This window comes from Ostrinia nubilalis, chromosome 14 (genome assembly GCF_963855985.1).
Source record: "Ostrinia nubilalis chromosome 14, ilOstNubi1.1, whole genome shotgun sequence".
Classification (NCBI taxonomy): domain Eukaryota; kingdom Metazoa; phylum Arthropoda; class Insecta; order Lepidoptera; family Crambidae; genus Ostrinia; species Ostrinia nubilalis.
In genome coordinates this window covers 10554335-10581430 of record NC_087101.1, presented here as the reverse complement: position 1 = coordinate 10581430, position 27096 = coordinate 10554335, and the positions used below count along the sequence as shown (strand labels likewise).

General features: G+C 37.4%; 3 protein-coding genes across 3 annotated transcripts; 2 read left to right on the top strand and 1 right to left on the bottom strand.

Moving 5' to 3' along the window:
* Positions 1 to 781: 781 nt before the first annotated feature.
* LOC135078133 (tetra-peptide repeat homeobox protein 1-like) lies at positions 782 to 5333 on the bottom strand. Its single transcript, XM_063972719.1, has 4 exons — positions 5234 to 5333; positions 2501 to 2797; positions 2072 to 2221; positions 782 to 1730 (listed from the first exon to the last, which is right to left on the bottom strand). The coding sequence occupies exons 1-4, from the start codon at positions 5243 to 5245 to the stop codon at positions 1512 to 1514; spliced, it is 678 nt and encodes a 225-aa protein (XP_063828789.1). The 5' UTR covers positions 5246 to 5333; the 3' UTR covers positions 782 to 1511.
* Positions 5334 to 17354: 12021 nt separating this feature from the next.
* LOC135077871 (tetra-peptide repeat homeobox protein 1-like) lies at positions 17355 to 18910 on the top strand. Its single transcript, XM_063972411.1, has 2 exons — positions 17355 to 17412; positions 17628 to 18910. Exons 1-2 carry the CDS (start codon positions 17395 to 17397, stop codon positions 18327 to 18329), a joined length of 720 nt encoding a protein of 239 aa, XP_063828481.1. The 5' UTR covers positions 17355 to 17394; the 3' UTR covers positions 18330 to 18910.
* A 369-nt stretch (positions 18911 to 19279) lies between these two features.
* LOC135078134 (uncharacterized) lies at positions 19280 to 26307 on the top strand. The gene is made up of 5 exons (XM_063972720.1): positions 19280 to 19552; positions 21090 to 21184; positions 21818 to 21991; positions 24645 to 24798; positions 25447 to 26307. Exons 1-5 carry the CDS (start codon positions 19516 to 19518, stop codon positions 25560 to 25562), a joined length of 576 nt encoding a protein of 191 aa, XP_063828790.1. The 5' UTR covers positions 19280 to 19515; the 3' UTR covers positions 25563 to 26307.
* The last annotated feature ends 789 nt before the right edge of the window (positions 26308 to 27096 follow it).

Here is a 27096-nt window from a genome sequence, read left to right as displayed (position 1 = left end):
GAAAGCCGCCGGTATTGGACAGGAACGATGACGTAAGCCGGTCTAGATCGAAGGGGAAATGATATGGCTGTCTTTGATCTGGTCTAGATTAGGTACTTGATGAGTATCAGTGCTACGATGGTTGTTAGCAATTTTGTTAGAAGTTTGCCGTCATTATTTTCAGCGTCGCACTTACACACTCACTTTGTAAATCACCAATTTGGACGTTAAGCTTAAGAACAAAAGTCATGTTTCCACATAATTATTTTGTTCTACACTAAACTTGAAAAATAACTAGATTACTATAAATCCAGTCCTTAAAGCAATGAGCACCATGCTTAAATCCTACTAATATTATAAATGCGAAAGTTTGGATGTCTGGATGGATGTTTGTTACTCTTTCACGCAAAACGAACGGATTTTGATGAAACTTTACAGTATTATTGTTTATAACCCAGAATAACATATGCTATAATTTATGACGATTTGTGACAAACTAAATTTCACGCGGGTGAAACCGCGGGCAAAAGCTAGTAAGTAATAATATCAATAGGTTAATTAGAAATGCACGATGGAGGTTTGACCCACAACTTGATTTAAGCAATGGCTGAGCACAATGGGCTTGCAAGAGCAGGAAGGGAATTGAGACATTATTTACATTAGATAGTAGAACCTGCCACGATTGTTCTAGTTCCCTTTAAGTAGGTGTTTCAATACTGGAATAAACTAGTAGAGTATTAGGTAATTGGGTAAATATTAAATTGAAAGTAGGTAACAATAGGAAAACAAATGAAAATGCGTCTTAAATGTCATATATTTTATTAAAAAAGTCGTCGTTTATTAAATAGTTTTTAGTCGACTGCGGTCGAAAAAACTTATTCATTCATTGAAAACTTAAACTAGAAATAGAAAATCTATATACAAAAGTACGTATAACCAGGTACAAACATCCACGTCCCGTCATTGCCCCAAAATTAAACAAAAGAGATCAAATGAAAACATATGAAACAGTTGAAAAAATACTGGCAACTACTAAAATTCAAAAACGAAAATAATGTGCTAACCAAAAAAGAATACAAAACAAATGATAGATAATACGAGTCTGCTAAAATATCAGTCGAAAGCTACACCCAGATAGTTAATTTTGATCCCATGTCCATTTTCGTTAAAGCTTTGAACAATTCTAGTGTTAATGGACCTTACATTTTACTCCCTTTAAAAAAAGGACGGTTATAGCGACCTTTCATTGCACTCTACCCACCTCCAGACGGAAGAATAACTATGATGCATCGTCACCGAACCAGCTTACAACTAGGCTAACCTACATCACATAAAGTAAAATCGTTTGACTGTTTAGATTCCTTATAGAAATGCCTTTACATACATCGATTCTTTCGTAGACACTCGTTTTTTAATTATTCTGCAATATTAATTGAACATCTTACAAAATTTTTCAATTTTTTACTTCAGTCAGTCGAGATTATTGCAGATCGTTACCCCAAAATATAAACGAGTGGCTACTCGTAAATCTTTTACCAAACTTTAGCGTGAGAAGAGAAGCCATGCGCTAATCCATGTCCGAGGCCTAAGCCGTGGGCCAGGCCTAATCCGTGGGCGAGTCCGTGGCCTTCAGCCAAGTATGGACCGGCTACGGGCCCGTGCGCTACGGGGACGGCTACGGGCTGAGGCACTGGCACGGCTACGGGCTTGGGCACGGCTACGGGGTAGGGCTGGGGAACCGGCACTCCGACCTGAAAAACAAAAATTATATTTAGCATCATTTTAACTGCTACCTCAATTATTTAACCCTAAATAGTTTAGGTTTGGCGAATACATTGGTAAACATACTTAATTAGTTAAGTTAAATTTTTAGGCAACGTTATTTAGCAACCGTTTTAAACTTGAATGAAATAGCTCCAGTAGGTAGTAAATTAGCGCTGAAATTAATGACAAGTTGAAACAAAAAGCTGAAAAATGTGACCGAGTTTCCTTTGCCAATCTCAGCACCAGTGAATTTAGGATTTATTTGTATAACTTTTCTAAAATGGGCCTTCAATGTAATTTGAGTTTGAAACTAGCAATAGTTACATACTTGTTTGATCACTGGGACGGGTACAGCGTGTGGTACAGGGTAGGGCACCGGCCTGTCGACGGGGACGGCCACGTGCTTCTCAACGGCCACGGGGTAAGGCTTGGGCACGGGGACGGCGTAAGGCCTATCTACGGGGTAGGGGACGGCGACCTGAAAGAGACATAGTAGTTGTGTTAATTCAAGATTCTAAAATAGTCTCGTGATTTTAAAAAAATCAGGATAATGAATGAACGATGGTAAGATATAAGATTTATTGATAACACTTCATTCAATGTAAATGAAAATTCACAAAATAATGTTATGGTAATTACAAGAAATTGGATCAACAAATTAACACTGAAAGTGACAATGAAATGAATGAATTATCCAGAATTGTTTTACAATTTAACCCGATGATAAAAACAGTTCGTTTTTAAAACAACGACATACCTTAACGGGGTAAGGCACAGGCCTGTCAACGGCTACAGGGTACGGCGCTGGCACCGGCACGCCGACATGCTTCGTGACTGTAGTATGGACGTCCGCGCCTACAATAGTCCCCGAACTTAAGGCCAGGCCTGAGCCCAGGCCGCCTAGTCCGTAGCCGTAGCCGTGCCCGTAGCCGTGCCCGTAGCCCAGGCCGTGGCCTAGCGCAGAGACCCCGTAATGGCCGACCAGGCCGCTTCGCTTCTGCACGACTTTGCTCGGTTCAGCCAAAACCGACGCTGTCAGGAAGAGGACTGCCACCTGAAAAAGAATACCTGGGTGAATTACGTGTATAAAAAAAATATACACTCGAATTGAGAACCTCCTCTTTTTTTTAAGTCGGTTAAAATAACATAATATTCATTAAGAAGAAGTATCGGTATACATATATGAGTGACTAGCGGCCGCCCGCGACTTCGTACGCGTGGACCCCGTTTTACCCCCTTCATCTATCTTACGCGGTTTAGATTTTTTCATACAAATGTTTTTTCCCGCTGACTCCCGTTCCCGTGTGAATTTTGCAATATTCTGTTGTAACTAAGCTTTAAGTTTACTAAGATACCTGCATGCCAAATTTCAAGCGTCTAACTTAAGCGGTTTAGATTTTTCATACAAAAGGATTTTCCCGCTAATTCCCGTTCCCGTGGAAATTCCTAAGTATACTATAACCTGCCCAGGAGTATGAAGAATAATTGTACCAAGTTTCGTTAAAATCCGTCAAGTAGTTTTTGTTTCTATAAGGAACATACAGACAGACAGACAGACAGACAGACAGACAGACAGACAAAAATTTTACTGATTGCATTTTTGGCATCAGTATCGATCACTAATCACCCCCTGATAGTTATTTTGAAAATATATTTCATGTACAGAATTGACCTCTCTACAGATTTATTATAAGTATAGATGACTGTCTCCATCCATGCATGCAAAGATCTTTTTTTTTATTATTTACTCATATGGATTAAATAATATGAGTAATGTAATGGGGTGTACACTGTACGTACGTAGTACGCCATATTATGTAGAGAAAATAGATTTGCATGGAAGATTATGTTCACGGTCGTATTAGTAAATTAAATAAATCTGTAATAGGCATATCTTAAAGAGATCAATTATGTTTCTTTTAAACAGATACTTGTATAATAGTTTCCAAAAGCATTTTAGCTACATTCTCAAAAGAAAGCTCATTCAACAAGTATTCCATTCACAAGCGGACTTCCTTCCGTTGCCAAAACTTGAGGTTGCATTGCATCAATCGCATAATTACTGGCAGACAATGCACCAGGATCGCTTTTACTCGTTACGTGGTGTGACTCCATCGCACCATTGATATTCCCATGGCGGAACGAAATCGAAATTTCGTGCGTGCATTGGGTAACAAAAAGGATAATTTTGGCGTTTGTTTTGGCAGTGTTATGGTGAGGTTATGGCTATTATGTATTCGGTGTCGTGACTTGTAACCTATTGGTGACACTGCAGTGGTATTGAGGGTACAGTCAGCGTCAAATAGTTTGTGACATCCAAAGTAGCCAAAAAGTTGAAAACACCTTATTCCAATTGTAACAAAGGCGTGTTGCGAACTTTTTGGCTACGTTGGGTGTAGCGAACTATTTGGCGCTGACTGTAGGTAGGTACTAGTAGGTAATTAATAGTTATGACTAGATAGGAAAGACTACTGAAAAGTAATTTGTATGCAAATTATTTTTTGTTTATGTTAAATACATTTTACATGTAATATACAACATTTAAAACCACAATGACTTTTAAATGAAAGTCAACTTTGCAATAAAATATGTTACTTTACATGAAACGTAGTTTATGAAAGTACATAGGCATACATAAAAAATCTTGTAATTATTTAAGTATTTTTTAAAATAATTTATATGACATTGTGTATAGAGAAAAAATAAAAAACTAGGCTGTAGGCACTTCTATTCAATCTCACTTATGTTATATTCGGTTTACCTAATCTGCGCTTGGACAAGTTGCGTGAAAAAATATCCGCACGTAGCGTACTAGCGTCGTTAGTGTGAATGCATGGATCATGTCTTTGCCTTCTCTTATCGACAATAATTAAAACAAACATCCACGCGTTATTTTTGAAACAAATAAAATAGGATTTGATATATAATTAAATTAGCAATTGAAATTAAATGAAGGAAATTAATTTTGTTTAGAAAATCATAATTTTTAATTAAAAAATAAACGTTATATGCGGATGTTGATAGGTGATAGGTAGGTAAATACACATATTACAACAATTAAAATATTGTGTCTTAATTGTTTTTAAATTAAAAACTTAAGTAGGAACATCAACATGCACTCATCGATCGACCTGTAAGTACCTAGAGATCTTGAATATTTCATCATTATCATTGTTTCGTTTATCAATCATTTTTTGTTCTATGGCTTAAAGTTTTTAGAGTAGGTACCTCCCAACCAACTTTTGATTTTAGTTAAGTATCTTGTACTGAAATTATGGGAGGACCTTTGCTCAATAATATGGGCCAAAATTATTAATCTTCTTTTGTCTACTCACACGCATTTATGAAGCTTTAAATAAATCACCATGCAAGATCAACAGATGTTATTTGCTTAAACGTAAAGTCCGTAACAAATCCTCAGATCCCTAAAATATTTATTACCTAATTCATAAACTAATTTTATAAAATATCATAACTCATTAACACTTACAAATACCTTCATTTTCAAAACAATGTAACACACGCACAACACTACAAAATCGATTACGTAATTAGGATCACCGTCCACTGCGACGCACACTGGTCATGTGTGACGCGTTCCACTCCCGGGACTTATATAAGGGACACCGTACACGACCCCACTATGCTATTTTGCCAAACGCAGGTATTTGCGACACTGCACTATAACTGAGAGTTACGGTTATTGGGCCAATTCGGGACTATGCATTTTAGGTTAAACAATTAGCGTTTATTATTTTAGCCTTAATATTATATTAAGCGAAAAATGATGCAGATTTTTTAACTAACAATTAAAATTTCAATCAACGTACGATCGCAAATCCTACTTATAAACTTAAAAAAAAAACAATACAAGAAATTTTCAAAAGTGAAAAAAAAAAAAAGAGAATAAAACTATTATGACCTAATAATGGTCAATGGAAATTAAAATTATGACTCTTATACAACGATTTAAGTATCCCATAAATATAAGTTACCCATATCGAGCAAAATCTGAAGAAATGATTAAATAAAATAATCAGTGTAAATAAAAGTGCATTATAGAAATCAAATTGATTTCTTGCTATATTTAGTCATTTCATGTAATGTCGGATAGCGAGAGTCTAATGTAACCTCATTTAGCCGTTTCCCTGACCATTGTAATCTGAACCGTATCTATACAGTATTCTGAACATTGTTGATACAATTTCAGGGATCACTCACTAAGTAAGGAGGTCTTGGTAAATTGGACAGTAAAGTGATATAAATTTTAACAAGGATCGGCGCAAGATCCTGGCCCGTCACTGTTAAGTGAATATAGCGACAGTGAAATGTCGCAAAGTAAATATTTGGTTAATTGATCAGAATATCCTATAAAGTCCCGGTTATATTGCTAGGTAGAATAGATAGGCGATAGGTACTGTAGGTACGTCATGTGAATTTGAAATAAACAAGCACGATTAATAGAAGTCTTTAAACCAACTTTATAATCTGCCATGATGATTTCAATCTTTAGAAATCACGTGAAGCCTTATTGAATCGTAATCAAACGTCATTGGCTAATGGTTCAGTTATTGGGGATTGATTTAAAAAAATATACCTGCTGAATCCGCTAAGATTTTAGCACGGAAAAACCGCCATAAAAACATTGTGATTCTCTTTAGTTATCTTTACTATTAGATCTTAAACTCATAAATTAATGTTTTCATGTCGTTTTCACACATTTTCAAGAAGTCCATGTCGCAACGATGCACAGTGCATGGTGTGGCCGCAGCCTTTGAAACTGAGCAGTACGTGGTATTGTCGTGAATGTGATAACCCGCTCGCTCTTGACAGAGCTACTCATACAAAGTTGTATTAATTAGAAGACTTCAGCTTCATACCAATATGAAAACTTTATTGTCATACCATGTCGCACCAATCCAACCAATAAAAACCGATCACATCCCTAAGCAGGCTCTGGATTGGAATCCCCAAGGAAAACGCAAACGTGGTCGACCCAGGCAAACTTGGCGGCGCACTGTAGCGGACGAGGCGAAGAAGATCGGCAAGACCTGGAGCGAGATCAAGCGAGAAGCTCAAGACCGAACGAGATGGAGGACTGTTGTGGACGCCCTCTGCCCCATCTAGGGGACATAGGACCATAAGTCAAGTAAGTCATGTCGCACCAAGTCACACCGCGCGTGGTGTGGCCGCAGCCTTTGAAACCTGAGTACAGTATTGTCGTGAACGTGATAATAACCCGTTCGCTCTTGACAGAGCCCACGCGCAAGCAAAGGTTTCATTACGGTTCAAGGCGAGGGGTGAATGTTGTCACGAGCTGAAAAAGCTTTCAATTATTGTACTCATACTTACTTCAGCGTCACAGTCACTATAGTACTCGTTTGAAAGCTTTGGAAGCTTTTTTGACTGTTGCATGTCGTAGTGCATCATTAGTATTTCCATATTTTCCTTATGCAACTTTGGAACAAATACAAATAGCAAGATTATGTTATGAAACTTAACTAGTATTTCACTTTATGTAAAATGAGAAAATTTAAAACCAAAACAACTTTTTCTTTATTGTCTATTGGTAAAAAAAAATACTGCCTGCTTATTAGACGTTATCGCAATACTACTAACATAAATAGAGTCAATAATAATTGTAACTTTTAAATAAGTACTAGGGTCTAAGTTACCAATCACTACATAGGTACAGTAATAAATGTGATAATTGCTCATTTAGCTAGTTGCTAACCCCATAATCAAGTTAACTATTGAGCCACTGACGGATACCCGTTAAACTGCTGGCGAACTATTGCGGACATACAAATAGTGTTTATTATTATAGGCCTGCTGCAGGGCTAATGGGATGTCTGCCGGGCCACACTCTTGCATAATTTGGACATAAATCCAAGCTACTTCGAAATATGGGTCAGAGTTGCGTCAGCATCCGTTTATTTGAATATCTCCTATGTATTGTAATTACGATACAAAATTGCCTTTGCACTGTTGTAGAGGTGATTAATTATCCTATCCAATTAGTTCTCAATCTTGAGGAAGAAGTCCGTTCTAGCCGGCTAAGCTAGAGAAGCCGCTAACGCGGCTGCGCTATATAGTATTTTTCTTGTAAATACATTTCCATGTAAAGTTTTTCCAGTTTTCCCGAATTTGAAATATATCCTGAAAAATTTACAATAAGTCTTTTGCGGATAGAATTATGTAGTAAAAAATGTGATATTTTAAGGATAGGTATCAGCTATTGCACCACTAAGTACGAGTAAGTGCACGCATCAACAAGACTGCCTGCACACTGCGGTGCGTCATGCGTGTGAAATTCACATCACGCACAGTCTGTCTCCAGCCTTATATTTTGCCGTATGAGATGAAAACAATTTTTCTATTTTCTTGCCCTTTCCTAATCTCTTCTTATTATTTTTATACAAATATCACAATAACTATTTCATCAAATAGCGGCGCTTATTTCCCTGTACACGATTTAATGGCACCAGTACCAGTTTCACAATGGAGCTGGCGAAATGTAACAGATCCTGAGTGGTGTGGCAACCGTGCGGTCCGGCGATCCCTGCTGATATAATCTAATGCCGTTGTGGATATGCATATCTTATTGTTTTACATCATAACAAAGTACTTAATGACTTCTTTAAGTTGAAGCAAGTATCATGACGTTTACCTACATCATTTTGAAAGTACGAGATTCATTGTTACAAATCACAATTGAAAAAGGCATATTTTATGCTATAGCTTAAAATGACAATTTAACGAGAAAATGGGTTTTACCTGCTTTGTTTAATACGATTGCAATCTCTCTGTTATCAATATTGAAGGATGATATTATGATAACGTCATATTCGTAGATTGTAATAGGTACTTTCTCTATTCGAAGGTTCAGGGTTCAATTCCCATGTGGATTACACACTTTGTGTATGTTCTCAGTTAGGTTACGGGACTATTCCCACCTCTTGTCCCCACCGCACCGCTGCAATTCCTGTGTAGCCAGGATCTACAGCTTGACCGCCAATAAAACCCAACCAGTGAAGGTCAATTTTGTCCCGGGGAAAAGTTAAACTGTCGTTGGACCCGCAACGTAATTAATCAGAAGAACATGGGAGGAGTTGGAATTTAAGGTTCGATTTCCCTCCATTGCAGTGCGGATGACAGGTGACAAACAAGGATTTAATAACCTCAGCTAGGCTAGCTTACTGCTGGCTTTTAACTATTTCATTTTACCAAAGCTTCCTTGCTCCGTATGGCATTTAATAAGCCATCGATCTGACATGCCTTGTTAAACGCCTATGGCGTCCACATCAGGGTTGTGACCTCAGTTATTACAAGTAACCGAAGTAGATTCAATCCAGCGCTGGTGAGGAAATATAGGGTGTTTGCAACTGTGGCCGGTGGCAGCTATCGGCCACGCTATCCGATATCCGTGATGTAAGGGCTAGTTGCAAGCGCTAACATGATTATTTGGAATTATAATAATAATAAAAACAATGGTAGTTTTTCACGTGCAAGGGAAAAAGGACATTCGTTTTTTTTTATTTACTTTGTTGTGACTTTGATTGTTCTGCGTCTCAATTTCAATCTCATCTGATGATTAGCTTAAATGTCATTATCCCATTTAACGCCAACTAGATTAATTTAAAGCAAAGCACGAAGACAGATCATAAGCTCAATTTGTGCAGCTACGAGTGATTTACCTTTTTTCAAATATTTGGAAAAATCGTGTTGCAATAGGAAAGCCTTTGTACGATATGCACGTGTACATTTTTTAAAAGGGGATCAAAGATAAAACATGTAGAATCATTAATCGACTTAAAAAGGAGGAGGAGTTAGGTTGGTATAGTTTTATTAATTGTGTTCTTTAGTAGGTAAATACCATGGCGCAAAATAATGCCTTAAAACTTATGTAAGGGCTGTTTTAAATCTCGGGCACGTCTAGCATGAACGCTTTGTCTGCAAGTTCACCTAAATCCTGTAAGTTGAGTAATGAGCCACAATAGGAGCTTACGGCTTATGTAACGATCGTGGGCTGCATGCTTAGCCGCTTTGTATTTATCTAGGGCTAGATCTAGTTTAGGCAATAAAAATACACCTACATTTACATATTTGGATTTCTACAAAGACTAGCAATAACATGACGAAAGATTATTACTAGAAGAACACGAAACTATTTATAATATCATGTAAATAATTTGAGAAAACAAAAGCTTGTGATCAGCCTGGGTCAAAACTATCAAAATTGGTGTTTTGTTTTTTACATAATTGCCGCCTCTGTGGTCTAGTGGTAAGACCACCTGCTTCAGACGCAGAGGTCCCGGGTTCGATTCCCAGTGGGGGCAGATTTTTCTGTTCGGTTTGGTTGGTGGTAGGGCTTGTTCTAAGTCCACCTGGCTAGCTATACCACCATCTTACCTAAGTCTATCGCCATAACAACAATGTTAACTGCATTGTTGTGTTCCGGCAGTTAGAGGTAAGATAGCCAGTTCCTCCGTGGTTGAGGATTCCGGGTGAAGCTCGCTTCCACCTTCGGCCTGATCGTCACTTACCATCAGGTGAGATACAGGCCAAGAGCTTCCTCGTTGTGGATAAAAAAATATATTTATGGATTGTGTAGTGCTTAACATAATGGTAAAAAATATTATTATGATGTTACTTTCAGACACAAAAAGTGTTTTATGGTCACTGACGAGAATAGCATTATCGATATCATTTTGATCTATAATAAGTTGATGGATCTTATAATATCTTGTAATAGTAAAAACGTAAACGTAAATCAAGATTTATTTCCAAACGTCTTTAAGTACGACCTACACTCTAAAATGACTAATCTATAGTATTGGAGACATAAACTACACCGTTTGAAAGGGACACCGTTCCCACAGTTCCTAGATCTAGATTAAATAACAAGGTCCCGTCCAAAAGAGCTTAAGTTCTAATTTAAATTTAGGGGAAATTAAAGTTAATTGGTTTGTGATAAAGTAGCTTTTCTTTTGCGGTAAAGAATCCATGGTTATAAGAAGAATGCTGCGACGCTCTACTTTCCACAGTTCATAGGCATTTCGGAGCCAAGGACTCAGTCCTATGTATACTATTGTATACGTATATTATGTATAATAATACACAGTGGTCGGACTGGTCTGCCATGTAAATAAGGTTGGTAATAGTTGTGAAAGATCATTCGTATAAATGGATGCGGAATTTAATTTGCTGGTATTTGAAGACAAGACCTCATTCTGCTTGAAACAGTCACGAATTCTACAACCGTTGCCAATAATAAGGGTATTTGTTATTGATACAATACTCCCTTTGGACATTTTTACCACGTTATCAAATCCCAATTAAGTAAAACACACATGTAAAAACTTTTTAAAATATTTTATTTTTATTTTTATGAGGAAGAGGAAATAGCATTAGGTATACCTGTAATGTTCACGCTGAAAAATATTTGCTATGTTCGAAGATTGCGTCCGCGAGAGCTCTCCATTTCGTCTCGTATAGTAATTAACTAAATAAATAATTTCTAACAATACATTTTTTCATGTAATAAGGACTATTCGTTCTTACGATTAGTAGTAAAGACGTCAGCTGCATCAGACGCATACAATTATTTATCAGCATCAGATAATGTAATTGTGTGTGTCCTACATTTCAATACACTAAACGAATTTAGTGAAAAAGTCCTTCCATGTAGGTAGATGCCACCACAATATAAATTGCATCATTCAATCAAGTGTTTAGCCATGCGAAAATCCGAATGCCATCAATCAACACGTCTATGCCGACGTTATGGGCACGCGCATTACATCAGTGACGAGTGGGCCAGACAAAAATGCCGCTCGCCTCACGATCACACTGTAGGCTACTGGATTAGGACTTTCCTAGAATGTCCAGAAGTTTTCCTACACACATAATAATCAGATAACCTCCCACAATAACTTTACCATCCCAATCTCTAATGCAAACCTTATGCTTCCAACTTTAGGGTGCAGCTAGCTGCATGGTTAAGTTTGTCAAACTGCAGACGGCTAGGTGCGGCTCTTCATATCGTTTTTATTACATTTTCACCGGCGAATGACATAATCCGATCATACCAACAGCTCTCGTATTTGGTTCGGTGCAATAGAGACGTCCTCATAACGTTTTTACGTGCGTGGAGCTTAATTAGAATGTATAATTAGCTATGTATAATTAGTTAGCTAATTATTTAATTAAGTGGGTACGTTTATTATAAATATCGTAAATAGACTATGTTAAATACTTATTTATATTATCTTTTGAACAGATAATTGATTACCTACCTATTTTTAGAGGAACGCTTTTCTGCTCAACATAGAATTATCAAAGACACTATGATTATAAAATATTATTATTTGTTAATTAATAAATAATCAACTTTAAAACCACATAGGTAAGTGCATACAAATAATTTGTGTTTCCAAAATACTAATCTAGAGAATAGAATAGGTGACCGCTATGGGCTATAAAGCATCGTATATCTTGACTTGATATTGAGAACGATTGACGCCACAGAAAGGCTAAATTGGGAATAAATTGCCAAATCAATTACAGAGTACTACCGTGTAGCAAGTGCAGGTCTTAATCCAGGTCATAAATCTGTATTCCAATAAGTGCTGGGTCAATCGCAACGCGGTCGGTATGCTAAGTCGCGTTATTCACAACTGCATATTACAAACTGCCCGGCATGTTACGGAGATACCCGTCACGTTTGTCCACACTTCACTGGAGCATGTCACATGATGACACTGCATTCGAATGAGATGGGTTTTTAACAAGTCACACTCAACATCTGCTTCTGCAAATTCTTTTTTTTACGCATAATAAGGCAGGTATTTGACCACAATCACACCTGGTGGTGTAAGTGGGATGCAGTCTAGGATGATATTTTCTGCACTGTAAGTTCCTATTCACTCTCGCTTTGAAAAGGCGATGATTCAGTATTTTTAAGTCACACTATATATTTTCCCCCAATTATCTGCTTTTGCAAATTTTGCAACGGTTCTTATGGGTAAAAACTACCCATAACAACCGTTGAAACCAGTGGCAAACTTTGAAAATAAGGACAATGTTTTTCACACCATTATTTTGGAACTCTACCTAATATGACAACAATTTAGTATCGAATTTAAAAAGCTTTTTAAAAGGTGCCCATGCTTTTTAAAATCCGCCTTAAAGCGAAACTGCTCTAAACAGCTCATTCTTTGATGCTATAAATTAAAGCGGAGGAAATCTTTTCGCACTTTTTCTTTACATCCTAGACATTTCTAAGAATTTTACGATTATACTCGTAGGATTTATAAAACAGATTAGCGAAGTATTTATCGGACGTGCCAGATAAAGTTACATGATTGTCCGTTGCGTCAGCGGACAGGATAAATAAAAGTGTAAAGCGCTATTTGGAATCCGCTTAAAATCCTTCCTTACTTCCTTGGAAACTTTTGCACTTTATAGCAATGTTTGAAGATATTAAAATTTTGACCTACTTTCTGAATAAAAATATGTTTAATTTTTTGACTCTACATATTAAGTACTGAACTGAATCAGAGATGGATGAAGTTTTTAGAAAAAAAAGTATTTTTTCAGAATTTTCAGCCTAAGTAGGTAACTAATGTATTCAATAGCTAAAGTTATTTTCCTGAAAGAATTTTGAAAGGTAGAATAAATTTTTTTCACGACAGGTCAAGGCGCTGTAATAGCGCGTAGATAATTTTATGTAAAGACAGTTGAAAGACTGATAATTAAGTAGAGCACTTCCGTCCCTAACTCTTGTGCGTTTAAGCTGATAACAAAATTTTAAAACATTGACCTACTAAGATTACGTACTTACTACAAATCCGAGACATCTCTTGAGATAATATCTTGGATTCTTACACACTTCTTTCTACACATACTTTCTACTACATAGCTCGTAGAGCTGATGGCCGCTGGGGCAGGAAAGTTCTTGAGTGGCGACCACGAGACGGAAGACGTAGCGTGGGCAGGCCTCCCATTAGGTGGACCGACGATCTGGTGAAGGTCGCGGGAGGTGCCTGGGTGCGAGCGGCGCAGGATCGGTCTTCGTGGAAATCTTTGGGGGAGGCCTTTGTCCAGCAGTGGACGTCTTTCGGCTAAAACGAACGAACGAACTTAAAACGGAAAGATATTGGGGGCAAACCCATCTCATAATGTTTAAGGACGTAATTTTAAGTAACCTACCCAATTAACTATCATTTAGCCTTTAAGATTTTATAAAAAGTCTTCACATGTACAGGTTGTTATGAAACAGGCGGCTTCAACTCTTACGCATTGTTTAGATTTGTGACAAGCAATAAATCGGACTTAGTAGCTTAACTTAAATCGTAAAGTGCAATGTTGTTTGAAACGCAAATCGTATCGTTTCCCAATTCTCAATATGTAAAATTAATCCCATCAAAAACAATACTTGTCAAAAAAACCAAGTCTCGCAACTCAGTTGTTCTACGGTAAAAAGTTGTGAGATCCATGTAATACCAAGTCCAGGCCAGGAAATCTTTAACGTTTTACATAAATATATTGACTTGGCCATCGCACTAAATAATTTAATTTACACGTGTTTTCATGCGATGGCCAAGTCAATATATTTATGTAAAACGTTAAAGATTTCCTGGCCTGGACTTGGTATTACATGGATCTCACAACTTTTTACCGTAGAACAACTGAGTTGCGAGACTTGGTTTTTTTGACAAGTATTGTTTTTGATGGGATCTCATTTCTTTTTGTATTTTGTAGACAACAGTTATGTATCTACACTCAACATCAAATAAACCGCACCTTCCGCGACGCGAACTTTAAAGATTTTCTTCTGACACAATCATGGTACCCCAACAATATTGGTGTTATTTGAAAGCCCAATAAATATCCTTTAAGAAAAATACATTTTATTTGTAAATAAATGATTAACATATACCATAAATGTGACTTGAAAATAGACCTCACTTTGGGCTCACCTCTGGGATCAATTAGACCAATTTTTATGGTTATTAAACCAAATAAAGATCTCACGTATCCTCTTTAACAGATGGATAGCGATTAATCCCAACTTAACAGTTTTATAGTCATAAAAAATGGCTATAGCGTAACTACCTATTTTTTGAAGAAGTGACTCTGGATCCTTGTAAACACACATTTTTGGGGTAAACACCTTTCCTTTAATGAAATGAAGTTTAGAACTAGGCTTTCAAATGGTACCAACGTTGTTGGGAAGTGGGGATGCATACGTTTGATAAGTGCTTGTCGCGGGAGGTGCGATTTATTTGATGCCGAGTGTAGAAAACTGGACCGAAATTGAAAAATTTTACTCGACTTGGCGGTTGCACTACCGTGCCCCCAAATCTGATTTTTTTGTATTTTGTAGACAGCAGTTATGTATTTAGAAAACTGGACCGAAATTGAAAAATTTTACTCGACTTGGCGGTTGCACTACCGTGCCCCCAAATATTTTAGTTTTTCCTTGATTCATACACCAAACACTACTTATATTCCAAATTTGAAGCTTCTAGGTCTGCTAGAAGTGCCTTAGAGTTTTGATGATCGGTGAGTCAGTGAGTCAGTGAGTCAGTGAGTGACAAAATTAAGTAACTTTGACCCGTTATAATTCTTAAACTACTGGTTCAAATTGAATGAAATTTTAAATATACCGTGTCTTTACAATGCCTGCATAGCTAATGAAAATTCAGCCTTCTAGTTTTATCCACAAAGAAGTTACAGGCAGTCGAAAATGGCCTGAATTGCTTCGAGAAAAGGATGGTACGGCCGTGCCGCTTTTTTGCTCGACTTGGTGGGGGCACTGCCGTGCCCCCAGATTCTTAAAAGAATAAAATTATGGACAAAATAGGCCCACCTTCAAAAAATATTGTATAATAAACCTTGTTTTTAATTGCTACATGATCTTTTTAATCTAATTCTTCCATGAGAAGATTTGTAATAAATCAGGATGGTGAAAAACAGTTTACAATAAAAAAATATTATTTATTATGCTATTTATTATTATTCAGTAAAAATAACATAAAGTCTCATTATAACACAACACAAGATAACACCATGCACAAATGTACTCACCTCCTTAACGATTTCAATAGATAAACGGATTTTCATGACCACCGCGTGGAACGAGATTTCACTTCGCAGCTATCTTAAAACAAAGTGGCCGATTTTGGTTTGGTTAAAGATATTTGTCCAAAGATATTTGGTGACGTGTGTCAAAATGATAGCCCAAACGTCTATTGATTGTGATTTTAGTGTTGCCAGTTCAAAATGTTGAGAAAGTTGCTTAATTCGATCAACGAAAAAATGACCATAATTGGTGCCGTGTCCATTACTGGTGCCGTCACCCTACCGTTTATTTTCGTACAAATATTGAGCATTTGAGTCTAAGCATAAACAAACTTTTAATGCTCGCAGCGATTATCGCCTGAAACAACATTGAGCTTAACTTGGAAAATCTCACGAGGAAAATAACTCCGTCTTATTAGTGCGCACACGTCACATTCCTCCGCGGATATTCTGTCGCGTAACATAGCTTCTTTAGGGCGTCGCTTTTTCAAAAATCACATATTTGTTTTAATTGAGCGGCTTGTGAAAAGAGCTTGCATTAAAATAGCTTACCTAGCTAGGCTAACTAAATTACTTAAATGTGAAATGAAAAATTTGAAGAAAATGGTTTGTACACTAATTGCATAGGGAACGGATTTTTGTTTTTTTGTTTATGGATAAGTAGAACTTTTTAAGCTGAGAAAATGCGTACAAGAACATAAGTCATTACCTGGTACCTTATGATTGCAGTATAGCAGACCTATTCAAATTATACTTTAAAATGAAAAGGCCTTTTTTCAATTCTTTCGTAACCACACATAAATTCAGAGGTAATCCTGTACTAAACCTTAGCGATTCTATAAGTCGTTGCGTAACAGCGGTTTGTCGGCAGATTACGTAGAGGTCTAGTCCAGATCTAGTTCTATGCATTAGTACTAAGTGCACACCCTACTAGTTCATTCGATTGAGCCTTTATTGTAGAAAGTAAATACTGAGAGCTGTTAAGACCTTGTAAGACTGCTATATCGCGATGATAAAATTTATATTTTCACTAGGTTTATCAAACAGTCTATAAATGACTTTTGGTAAGTAAAATATACCTACTTAAAATTTAAATAAGTATCTGTTATATTTTTTTCTTTGTTTTCCACCCTCGTTACTCACTAGTCGTCCTCTTTAAAAACTAAGCATATGAACTATGACGAGTAGAGACGCTGAAGTACCAAATACATTACTTCTTATCTGTATATTATGTTTTTTCCACGAATAAAGGTGGTACTTAATACAAATTCTCCTGATATTAGGTATGTCAGAGGGATGACGTAATGCTATAAACGTTCGTACTATTGTAAACGCAGCTGTAATTGGAACTAATACTCAGACTAATCTATGTAGACTTCTATGGTTTTATCAACTCCATACAAATCCGTTCAGCTTTCTTCTGGTGCAGGGTGTAAGCTGAACTGGGTTCCGCACATGCTCCGCCAATGTGTAGCATGTGTGACGTTTATAAATACATTTACTTTCCTCGCCTCTCCACTTTCCTTCCTCGCCTCCATCGGGCTGGTCCACTCGATACGGAGAATGATCCGATTAACTTATGTGAGTGTCAATAAACCTAGCAAAAGATTATTGATTTAACAAAATTGCCATGCAAGTATTTTATGTACGCGCCGCGAACGTGTTAAAAATATAGAGTGCCAGAAGTGGGCAATAAACTCGCCCGTGAACTAAAGTGTCTCACATTATCAAACAAAGTTTGAGTCAGATTTTATGATCAACAAATTTTAATAACAAAACGCCTTCTCTTATTACAGATACTACTATTCCTGTGCTTCCACCATGTCCAAAGCGCGTCACAAGAGAAGCGAGAAGTAGCCGGAGCGATCGCGTCTGGTTACCCTGTCCGTCACACGTACTCTGAGCATCACACCCGCGTAGCCGTTCCGGTCCCGCAACCGATACCGATCAGCGTCCCGCGACCGGTCCCCTACACCGTACCGGTAGGCGTACCGGTTGACCAGCCTCGTCCAGTACTAGTCCCGGTACCACACCCCGTGGCTCACATCATCCACCGACCGGTAGCAGTGCCGGTCGACCGGCCGTTCCCGTATCCGGTAGCTCAGCCCGTACCGGTCACTATTACTCAGGGAGTCGCGATACCGGTTCCCCAGCCGTATGCAGTTAGTATACCTGCTCCGGTACCAGTGGGGGTGCCACAACCGGTCCCTGTGCCGGTTTCCCCTGTGTTAGTAGGGGGGCCTGGGGTGGTCGGTGGTGGAGGCGTAGTCGGTCCAGCCGTAGTGGGACCTTCAGCCGTAGTCGGGCCGTCAGCCGTAGTCGGGCCGTCAGCTGTAGTCGGGCCTTCAGCCGTCGTGGGTCAGGCCGTTATAGCGTCACCGGGAGTGGCAACGGCAGGAGTGGTGGGCTCGTCTGCCGTAGTCCACGGTTCTTCTGCTAGTAGTTATGGTCATACAGTAGTAGCTTCCCATGGCCATGCCATCCAACATCCTTATTAACTATACTAGAGGTTCGGGGGTAATTTAGTATTTATTTTTGTTATGAGTTAGTACAAAATCACCGGTGCCAATAGAAGGTAGTTAGTTATTCAAAATAAGCCATAATTTAGATGTTAATATTTATCTGCTATTCACTTGATACGCTGTGTCTAAAGTTACTGAAAATACATATATTTGCTTATCTTATTTTGTCCAAGTGCAACCATGTTGTTGTTGTCGAAAATTTTAATCAGTTTAGCCAGAAAGACGTTCGATTATATGCACGAAGGCATATCAAGCTAAACGCTGTAGCATCTTATACAAGTTGTAATAAGTGCTATATTGCAACAAACATGTGAAGACTGATGTGCTGCACAAACATAAACATCTAGTAATATCAGCTAAGTTATTTTTGTAGCTTTTATTTACGCATATCTTTTACTTTAATTTATTTTAAAGCCTGATTTAATATATTTAAGAAGTTTTGAAAATTAAACTTAGTGCCCTAGTTAATCATACCACCAAATTACCTGTAAATATTTAATAGATACTCGTAATTAATTTTTGTAACCTGTTAATTAAAAATAAATAATAAGAAAATACATGGCGTGTTTTAATTAATATCAAGACTAGGTTTAATTGGGATTTTTTTTAACCTACGAAACTTCTTAGTAAGCCCTCCTGAAACCATCGTTTTTCAGCTGAAAGATAATGTTTGAAACAAAGACGAAAAGAAACATAGATAAAGACAGATATCTCTTAATAATAAATATCTATATTTTTACCCCACTGCACCAGAAGGAGGATTATTTAATTTTACACTTTTAGATATCATTATTTTTAACGACTTGCGTAACACTTGGTACAGATACGATAGCAAATTATTTCTTGGTAGACATCTTCTACTACGCAAACACTCAAAAAATCTTACAGAATCGAGTCCAATTAAATTGGTAAAACAAATCAGTTACAAAAACATATCGGTCGAGGATAATCGTGTTTACCTCGGCTATCAGACCGTCCATTTGTAATTTTTGATACTGTGATAAGATCCGCGCTATCTGAAACGTGATCCCTGATAAACAGTATCAGTGCGTTCTAGACATCCGCTGGTTGTATATTGGTGATTTTTAAAGCTAAAAAATAACTCCACAGTGCATTTAATTAAAAATTCGGAGTTAAGAAAGTGTTAACTGTGAGATACACCATGGAGTACAATAAGGTCGACACAAAAATGACGTCAAGTGAGTTTGGATTTTATTAGGTTGGCTTGATAAGGGTTTTATTATTCTTTCTGCCGGTGACAAATTAGTACCTAAGTACTCTAATCTATGAACGCGATGCTTCTGTAGAGCTAAACGCCTGTATAGAATTAGGGAGACAGTTTGATGTTGTATGTTTTACAATTTCGGTTGCACCAGGCGTTTGAACTTTGAACTGTTTTAAACGTAGATATTATAACAATTATTGTAGGTCGTTAAAATTTTATCGCAAAAATAACTTACACTCGTATTCACAAACATTACTATCAGGTCTCACAGTGCGCGTGGACGCTCAGGGTGACATATAAACCAATCACAGAGCTCTATTTAACGCTGTGCGTTCGAATTGCTGCTTCACATAAGCAAGGCATCGTTTGTGAATACGGGCGTTATTGTAGGTATAGTACGCCCGTCGTTAAGAGTACTAATTGAATTATCATACCAATTACATTTATGTACTTCTTTATCTACTAGTTTGTGCCTTGCCGTAATTGGCAATTACCATGTAATTATGCGTTAATTGTTGTTGTAAAATAACACCTAAACACAACAACATAAGGTGCCATAGTGGTTACCTTGATGTGCCCTCGATGTTAGGGAGATCTTTGCGAAGTACAACACTGCCTATTCTGAATATCGATCGGTATTCTGATTGTAATTGTCTCCTCCCTAAGTGTACAATGATAATTTGCTTAAGTACTTGAAAAACATTTCGCCTCCCAAAAGATACTGCACTTCCTAATGATACAGGACTCGGAGGCGAACTGTAAGGAAAATAGCGGTGATCACAATAGATCGGTACCGGTCGCAGTGATGCTAGGACTTTATGAACTAGAATAGCCGCTCAACACAAAAAAAAAATATAAAAAGTAGAGACTATACTAGTGTTTTAAGAAACTCGAATCTTCAAAAATAAGCTTAGCTAAAGTTTTATTGAGACTCCAAGACTCGAGTTCCTTTTAACACTAGTAGAGTTATTCACACTAGAGAGCTGTTAGCTGACATCTGCTTTTATCTAAATAAATTACTATAGATTACGGTTATAGTTAATACTCGAGTTAATCAACACTCGTGTTATGCAGTCGGGTTCATGTACTTGATATGGAGAGATAACCCTTGACTCATCTTCATAGTAGACTGAAAACAGTCTACTGGCTGTCACTTGTAAGCCAGCACTGCACTGGACCGAGTAATCGTTAGGTAAAATGATGATGCAGGTAGGTAAGAATCTTTATAATCATTTTGTCTGGATTACCTTATCCTTGTGTCAGTGCCCCACCAGACTCCAACTGTACCTCCAGCTTTGCTGAAATTGCAATATATTACAAAGTCATCGAATAACATATTTCAACAAAACAAGGGGTGATCTCCTTTAAGCTTACGGTTATTCCCCCGTAACTTCAATGTACTCTACATTAATTATTGTCAGAAAATCAATCTATCTAGATGATGACGCATTTCAAGCAGTAATATTTCGTACCATTCATCCATTAATTAAGATATTTTTTGTATATTTCAGAGTTCCCATTCTCAATGGAAAGCTTACCACGGCAGAAGAAGTTTGTCTGTCTCTCTCTCAAGTTTGGCAGTATTTTTGCAGCGTTAACTGTTATAGTGAGTATCTTTACGTATTACAGGCAATAATCAGTTCTTAGTTTTAATATTGCAAAATGACTCATATCGCTGCTGTGGCCTTTATTCGCGGCATTGCAGACTTAGCTTTGCGTTTAGATTCGGAAAGTAACGTGATTCTAGTATTTAGAAATATTAGTTTTCGTCGTCTATAGTACAGTATTGTGATTACAACTCTAGTTTCAGGCTTAAGAACCAAGCTTTTGCCATAACTCAATCGGATCACAAAGTCTTAACCATATTAATTTTTGGGCAAATAAGTTGATTCAAGCTGCAGGCTTAAATTCTCAACTGTGGCAGATTTTTCTATAATGTGTTTAACGGTTTTTCCCAGCTTGATCCTGGAGCCGATATTGGTAATAGTTCCTAACATCCTGATTCATTTTGGAACAAAGTTTGACATGCATTAAAAAGTCCAAGAGGCACTTTTATACCACTGGGCACTCTGAGCACGTGCCCAGGGCCCTGCGAACTAGAGGGCCCCCGACTACTCTCAAAGAAAACCTTTTTCAAGATTATGAGGGCCCCGTTGATCCTGAAATACCCAGAGCCCCTAGTAGGTTAAAGACGGCTTTGCCAAGAGGGGGTTATCCACAACATTTTTTCTTGTTCCAGCTATACTCAGTACTAGCTTTAGCACAATGCGCCGCAGCGCTGGGCATGCTGCCCAACCAGCTGGAGGCAGAGAACGTGGCCAGCATGGCGATGTTTGGCATCATCATCGTCATCACCATCACCCACGCCGTCACGCTGTTCCTGAGCGCTGTCATGCTGGTTGGAGCTTTGTGTGTAAGTAAACATCTTACGCCTACGTTATGTATTCACAAACATTACTATGAAGTCTCACAGGGCGCGTGGTCGCAAAGGGTGACACACGAACCAATCACAGAGCTCAATTCTACGCTGTGCGTTCGATTTGCAAGCAACTTTGAATACGTATGTTAAACCTACTCCCAAGTCGTAATACCGTATAAGTTATTTTAGGCGCTTCTAAGAAGTTTATGCCGTTGATTGAAACTAGAGATCCCGGGTTCGATTCCCAGTGGTGGATAAAATTTCTCTCGGTTTGAGTGGCGGGGTTGTTTTAAATTCACCTGGCTTCTAGCCAGGTATCATTCTGGTATCTACCAGAATATTAAACTAAACTGTGACCGAAACAACCGAACAGCATTGATGTGTTTCGACGTTGGAGGTACGGTAATTCCTATGTATCGAAGGATTACAAATGGTATGGAAGGTGATGCTGGTTTCCTTCTTCGGCCTAATCTACTATTAAATGAGCTTCCCCGTAGATTAAAAAACAATGGACCCTGTAGAGCTGAAATGAAAGCAGTAGGGCAGGTGACCCGGTTTTGGCCATTTTAAGAATTTTTTAGACTTTGAGGCTATATCATTGTACAGTTTTTGTTATCACGGACTTATTTCTTGTAAAGAGTGATTAAATATATTTAGATCTAGCCTAAGGATACATTTTTTTTTCATAATGATTCAATGGAAAAATAATCCTGTAGAAAAGAAAAAGAAATGGGAATTTGTGCCATTTTTGGCCAGCTTTACCCCATTTCTGGCCACAGTCATGTGCCAGTTCTGGCCATCAAAATTCATAAAAAAAAACAAAAACTACTCGACGGATTTTAACGAAACTTGGTACAATTATTTTTCATACTCCTGGGCAGGTTATAGTATACTTAGGGATTCCCACGGGAACAGGAATTAGCGGGAAAATCCTTTTGTATTAAAAATCTAAACTGCTTAAGTTAGACGCTTGAAATTTGGCATGTAGGTACCTTAGTAAACTTAAAGCTTAGTTACAACAAGGAATTCCCGAAATTCCCACGGGAACGGGAATTAGCGGGAAAATCCTTTTGTATAAAAAATCTAAACTGCTTAAGTTAGACGCTTGAAATTTGGTATGTAGGTAGGTAGGTACCTTAGTAAACTTAAAGCTTAGTTACAACAAGGAATTTTCGAAATTCCCACGGGAACGGGAATTCCCGAAATTCCCACGGGAACCGGAATTCGCGGCAAAATCCTTTTGTATGAAAAATCTAAACTGCTTAAGTTAGATGCTTGAAATTTGGTATGTAGGTAGCCTAGTAAACTTAAAGCTTAAGCTTAGTTACAAGGAATTCCCTAAATTCCCACGGGAACGGAAATTCCCGAAATTCCCACAACAACGGGAATTCCCGAAAATCTCACGGGAACGGGAATTCCTGAAATTCCCACAACGGGAATTCCCGAAAATCTCACGGGAACGGGAATTCCTGAAATTCCCACGGGAACGGGAATTCGCAGGAAAATCCTTTTGTATGAAAAATCTAAACTGCTTAAGTTAGATGCTTGAAATTTGGTACGTAGGTACCTTAGTAAACTTAGAACTTAGTTACAAGGAATTCCCGAAATTCCCACGGGAACGGGAATTAGCGGGAAAATCCTTTTGTATGAAAAATCTAAACTGCTTAAGTTAGACGCTTGAAATTTGGTATGTAGGTACCTTAGTAAACTTAAAGCTTAGTTACAACAAGGAATTCCCAAATTTCCCACGGGTACGGGAATTCCCGAAATTCCCACGGGAATGGGAATTATCGGGAAAATCCTTTTGTATGAAAAATCTAAACTGCTTAACTTAGACGCTTGAAATTTGGTATGTAGGTAGGTACCTTAGTAAACTTAAAGCTAAGTTACAAGGAATTTCCGAAATTCCCACGGGAACGGGAATTCCCGAAATTCCCACGGGAACGGGAACTAATACCAACAGTACTAATACTGGAACAATTTTCTTTTCACAACACCGATTTTTTTAGTATTAATTTGGTTTCGATGGAGGCATTATAATCGTAACTCTGAAAATGAATCGATTACTTATATCAAAATAGCTAAGTAATTAAATTGAAAAATCACGATAAAAACTAAATGGCCAAAAGTGGGGTTCTTCGTGCACCGCTTTTGGCCATTCATGTGGCCAAAGATGGGAAAATTCATTCATTCTGGCTCCATTAGTGGCCACCTCTCATAAACCCCTTAATAAACAAATAGCGATAAAATATCATTAGTACCACTTAGACAGTGTATTCTTTATTAAGGTTTAACATAAACATTTAAAAAAATAAGAAGGATTTAGAAAATAATGATTGTTTACTCACCCGCTCGCCTTAGCCTTTTTGCTAAGAATTAAAACAATTAACGCTTCTCAAAAAATAATGACTTGTTGGATTGAAGTGAAGCTTGACACATCAAAGCTGTTAACGCTATCAGTGTTGCTAATATTAGATATTTTTATTCCCGTAAACCATAGAGTAATATATTAGTCTTTGCCTTAGTTATAACGATTTGAAGTTCTAAATGGCCACAAAGGGGTCGGTGGCCACAACCGGGTCACTTGCCCTAATTCGAGTGAACCTTTTATAAGATATTCACGATAGATCAATCCCATTTATTCCAGGACCGGGCGTACCTCATCAGGCCGTGGGTGATGTGGATGTCGGTGCAGGTCATGGTGTCCATCCTGCTGTTCGTGTTCTACAGCACCATGAACATGATCAACCACTTCCAGGATAGCACGCCTTTGATATACATCATTGAGTTCCTTATTCTCCGTAAGTATTATACTTGTAGTATAATACATTATTATACTTGTACTTATTTATCATGGACAATAAAATTAAACAATTAGATTACAATTTTATGAAAGGGCATAATATGTCTACTTCACTTTTATACAGGGTGTCCCAAAAAGTAGTGTCAAGTCAAGAAGCCCAGAGGTAGAGCATCACTAGGGCTATCCAAATCACCCCCATGTATGTTTCGCTATTTTTGATAGTTTTCGAGTTATAATTGTTTTAAATTTCTGTGCTTAGGCACTTTTTGGGTCACTGTGCCTGTGGCGTGAATTTGTATAAATTGCGATAACATAGTTACGATTATATGAAACGCGCATTTACGGCGCCTGAACAAAATGATGTTCATCCCTAACTTGAACACAAAGTGGCATATTCTCAAAGTTTTCTTTTATTATAAACATGTAGCTTTCATAACAAAGATCATCTTTCTCATCATGAATGCTGAATGACACACTTACTAAGTACATTTCATTACAACGATTTCTTTTCATCCTTATGCATTTTACACTGCGCAATTTCTCCTAAACTAAGCTAAACTTGCACTATGTAATGGATACCAGAAAATTGATATAAACATACATAATACAATTATGTTGTGTGCTTATAAATTAATCTAAATTCCAGTGGTTCGCATCTACATGCTGATGACGGTGGGCAACTACTACAGGCAGCTAGTCGAGGAGCACGGGGAGTCCGAGCGACTGGTCAAGCTCATGAACAGCGACTGGTACAACGCCTGACCACTGGCACCGACTGCTTTGAGAGACAACCATGTGATATAAGACTCTTCATGGGCTACAGACTTTTAGTCAGCTGATATAGATCATTACATCCACGAAAACGCGCCCCACCATTCTTCCGCTAATGTTTGAGTGTTATCGGTACACGCTAAATTGACACTCGCAATCCATGAGTGCACACGCACACTACAATAATGACGCTCGGATTTCTCGGATCAAACCTCCCGCACCCCGCGCTTCCCTCGACCAAAGCACACCAAAGTGGGGCGCGTCTTCGTGGATATTTCATAGTTGGGCCCGATTCTAATTTGTATGAAGAATCGGCCAATTCCGATGTGCGCACTTTCATCTATGTCCATACTGATTAACAGCCCTACCCAACTATCGGCTGACATAAAGTTTGTAGGCTAAATCTTTTGTTAGTTGTAAATAATATTTAAGCTTTCTTAGAAAGTGTAAGTTATAATGAAGTTCTTTATAAGGATTAGAGATTTTTTTTATATTCAGTACAGCTGTTACTAAAATTGCAATGTATTTATTGTATAAAGTTGTATAGTAATAAAATATTTCTACAATTAAAATATATTTATTTGGCATAAAAGTCGTAAAATATATAACTGGTACTTACAACTAGGTTTTAATTGGTACTCTTGGACAATACAAGTTCTCTACACTTAAATACAATATGCACAATTTTAATTACATAACATTATGTTTTTACTTTAATAAATGTTTTCCAAAAATATATGTACGGTAACTTTCATAGTGCTATAATAAGATCTATCACTCCACTCATCTTATTTTAACAAAATCTCACTGGAATAAGGCACTCACTACTCATATTAATTAATATAAAATTGTATATCTGTTTATTAATGTCTGTACAATATTAATGGACATTGGACAGGTGAAAAAAGTTGGTATTAAAAGTTAATTTAGTAATTTTATGAAAAAATATGTTGCAGTCACTTTTAATCTCAGTCTACACGTTCAATTTAATTCTACGCGCATTTCACAATCATACGATATCACGGAAATACTTTCTAAAATATATCTTTAAAGTTAACATTAATGGTTTCGATAGATAACTAAGGTAAAAACTTACCTAACCTATCGTGTCGATTGATAAATATTTTAATTCATAAACAAATATTGGTAAGTTGTCATCACGTCTCCTCTAAAACGATTTTTTTACTTTGTTCATTACCTACTTGTTTCTAGGTAGGTAGTATGTTGAAAATTTGAAGTACTTATATTTTAACATATAGCAGATAACTCAAACATACATTTGAAACAAGTTTTACCTCATCTTTGTAATAATAGTGTAGATTTTGTTGATCAATTCCAAGTTTCACAGAAGAAACCTTCCAGCCTCCTTTCATGTAAGAGATTTCCTCTAACAAATTGCGCACAATAACTTTAATAAATTGTCCATAATTAATACTACTTTTTCGTACAAACAAGATCCGTATAAACTATACGGGATCCCTTTCGCGCACGTATTTGACCGTATCGTCCCTTTCCATCTTTGTGA

Coding starts and splice junctions, on each gene's coding strand:
- LOC135078133 (XM_063972719.1), bottom strand. Junction 2,222..2,500: donor CTGTGCCTTACCCCGTTAAG/GTATGTCGTTGT, acceptor TGTCTCTTTCAG/GTCGCCGTCCCCTACCCCGT. Junction 1,731..2,071: donor CCGTCCCAGTGATCAAACAA/GTATGTAACTAT, acceptor TTTGTTTTTCAG/GTCGGAGTGCCGGTTCCCCA.
- LOC135078134 (XM_063972720.1), top strand. CDS start 19,516: ATGGAGTACAATAAGGTCGACACAAAAATGACGTCAA. Junction 19,553..21,089: donor CGACACAAAAATGACGTCAA/GTGAGTTTGGAT, acceptor TGTATATTTCAG/AGTTCCCATTCTCAATGGAA. Junction 21,992..24,644: donor TGCTGGTTGGAGCTTTGTGT/GTAAGTAAACAT, acceptor CATTTATTCCAG/GACCGGGCGTACCTCATCAG.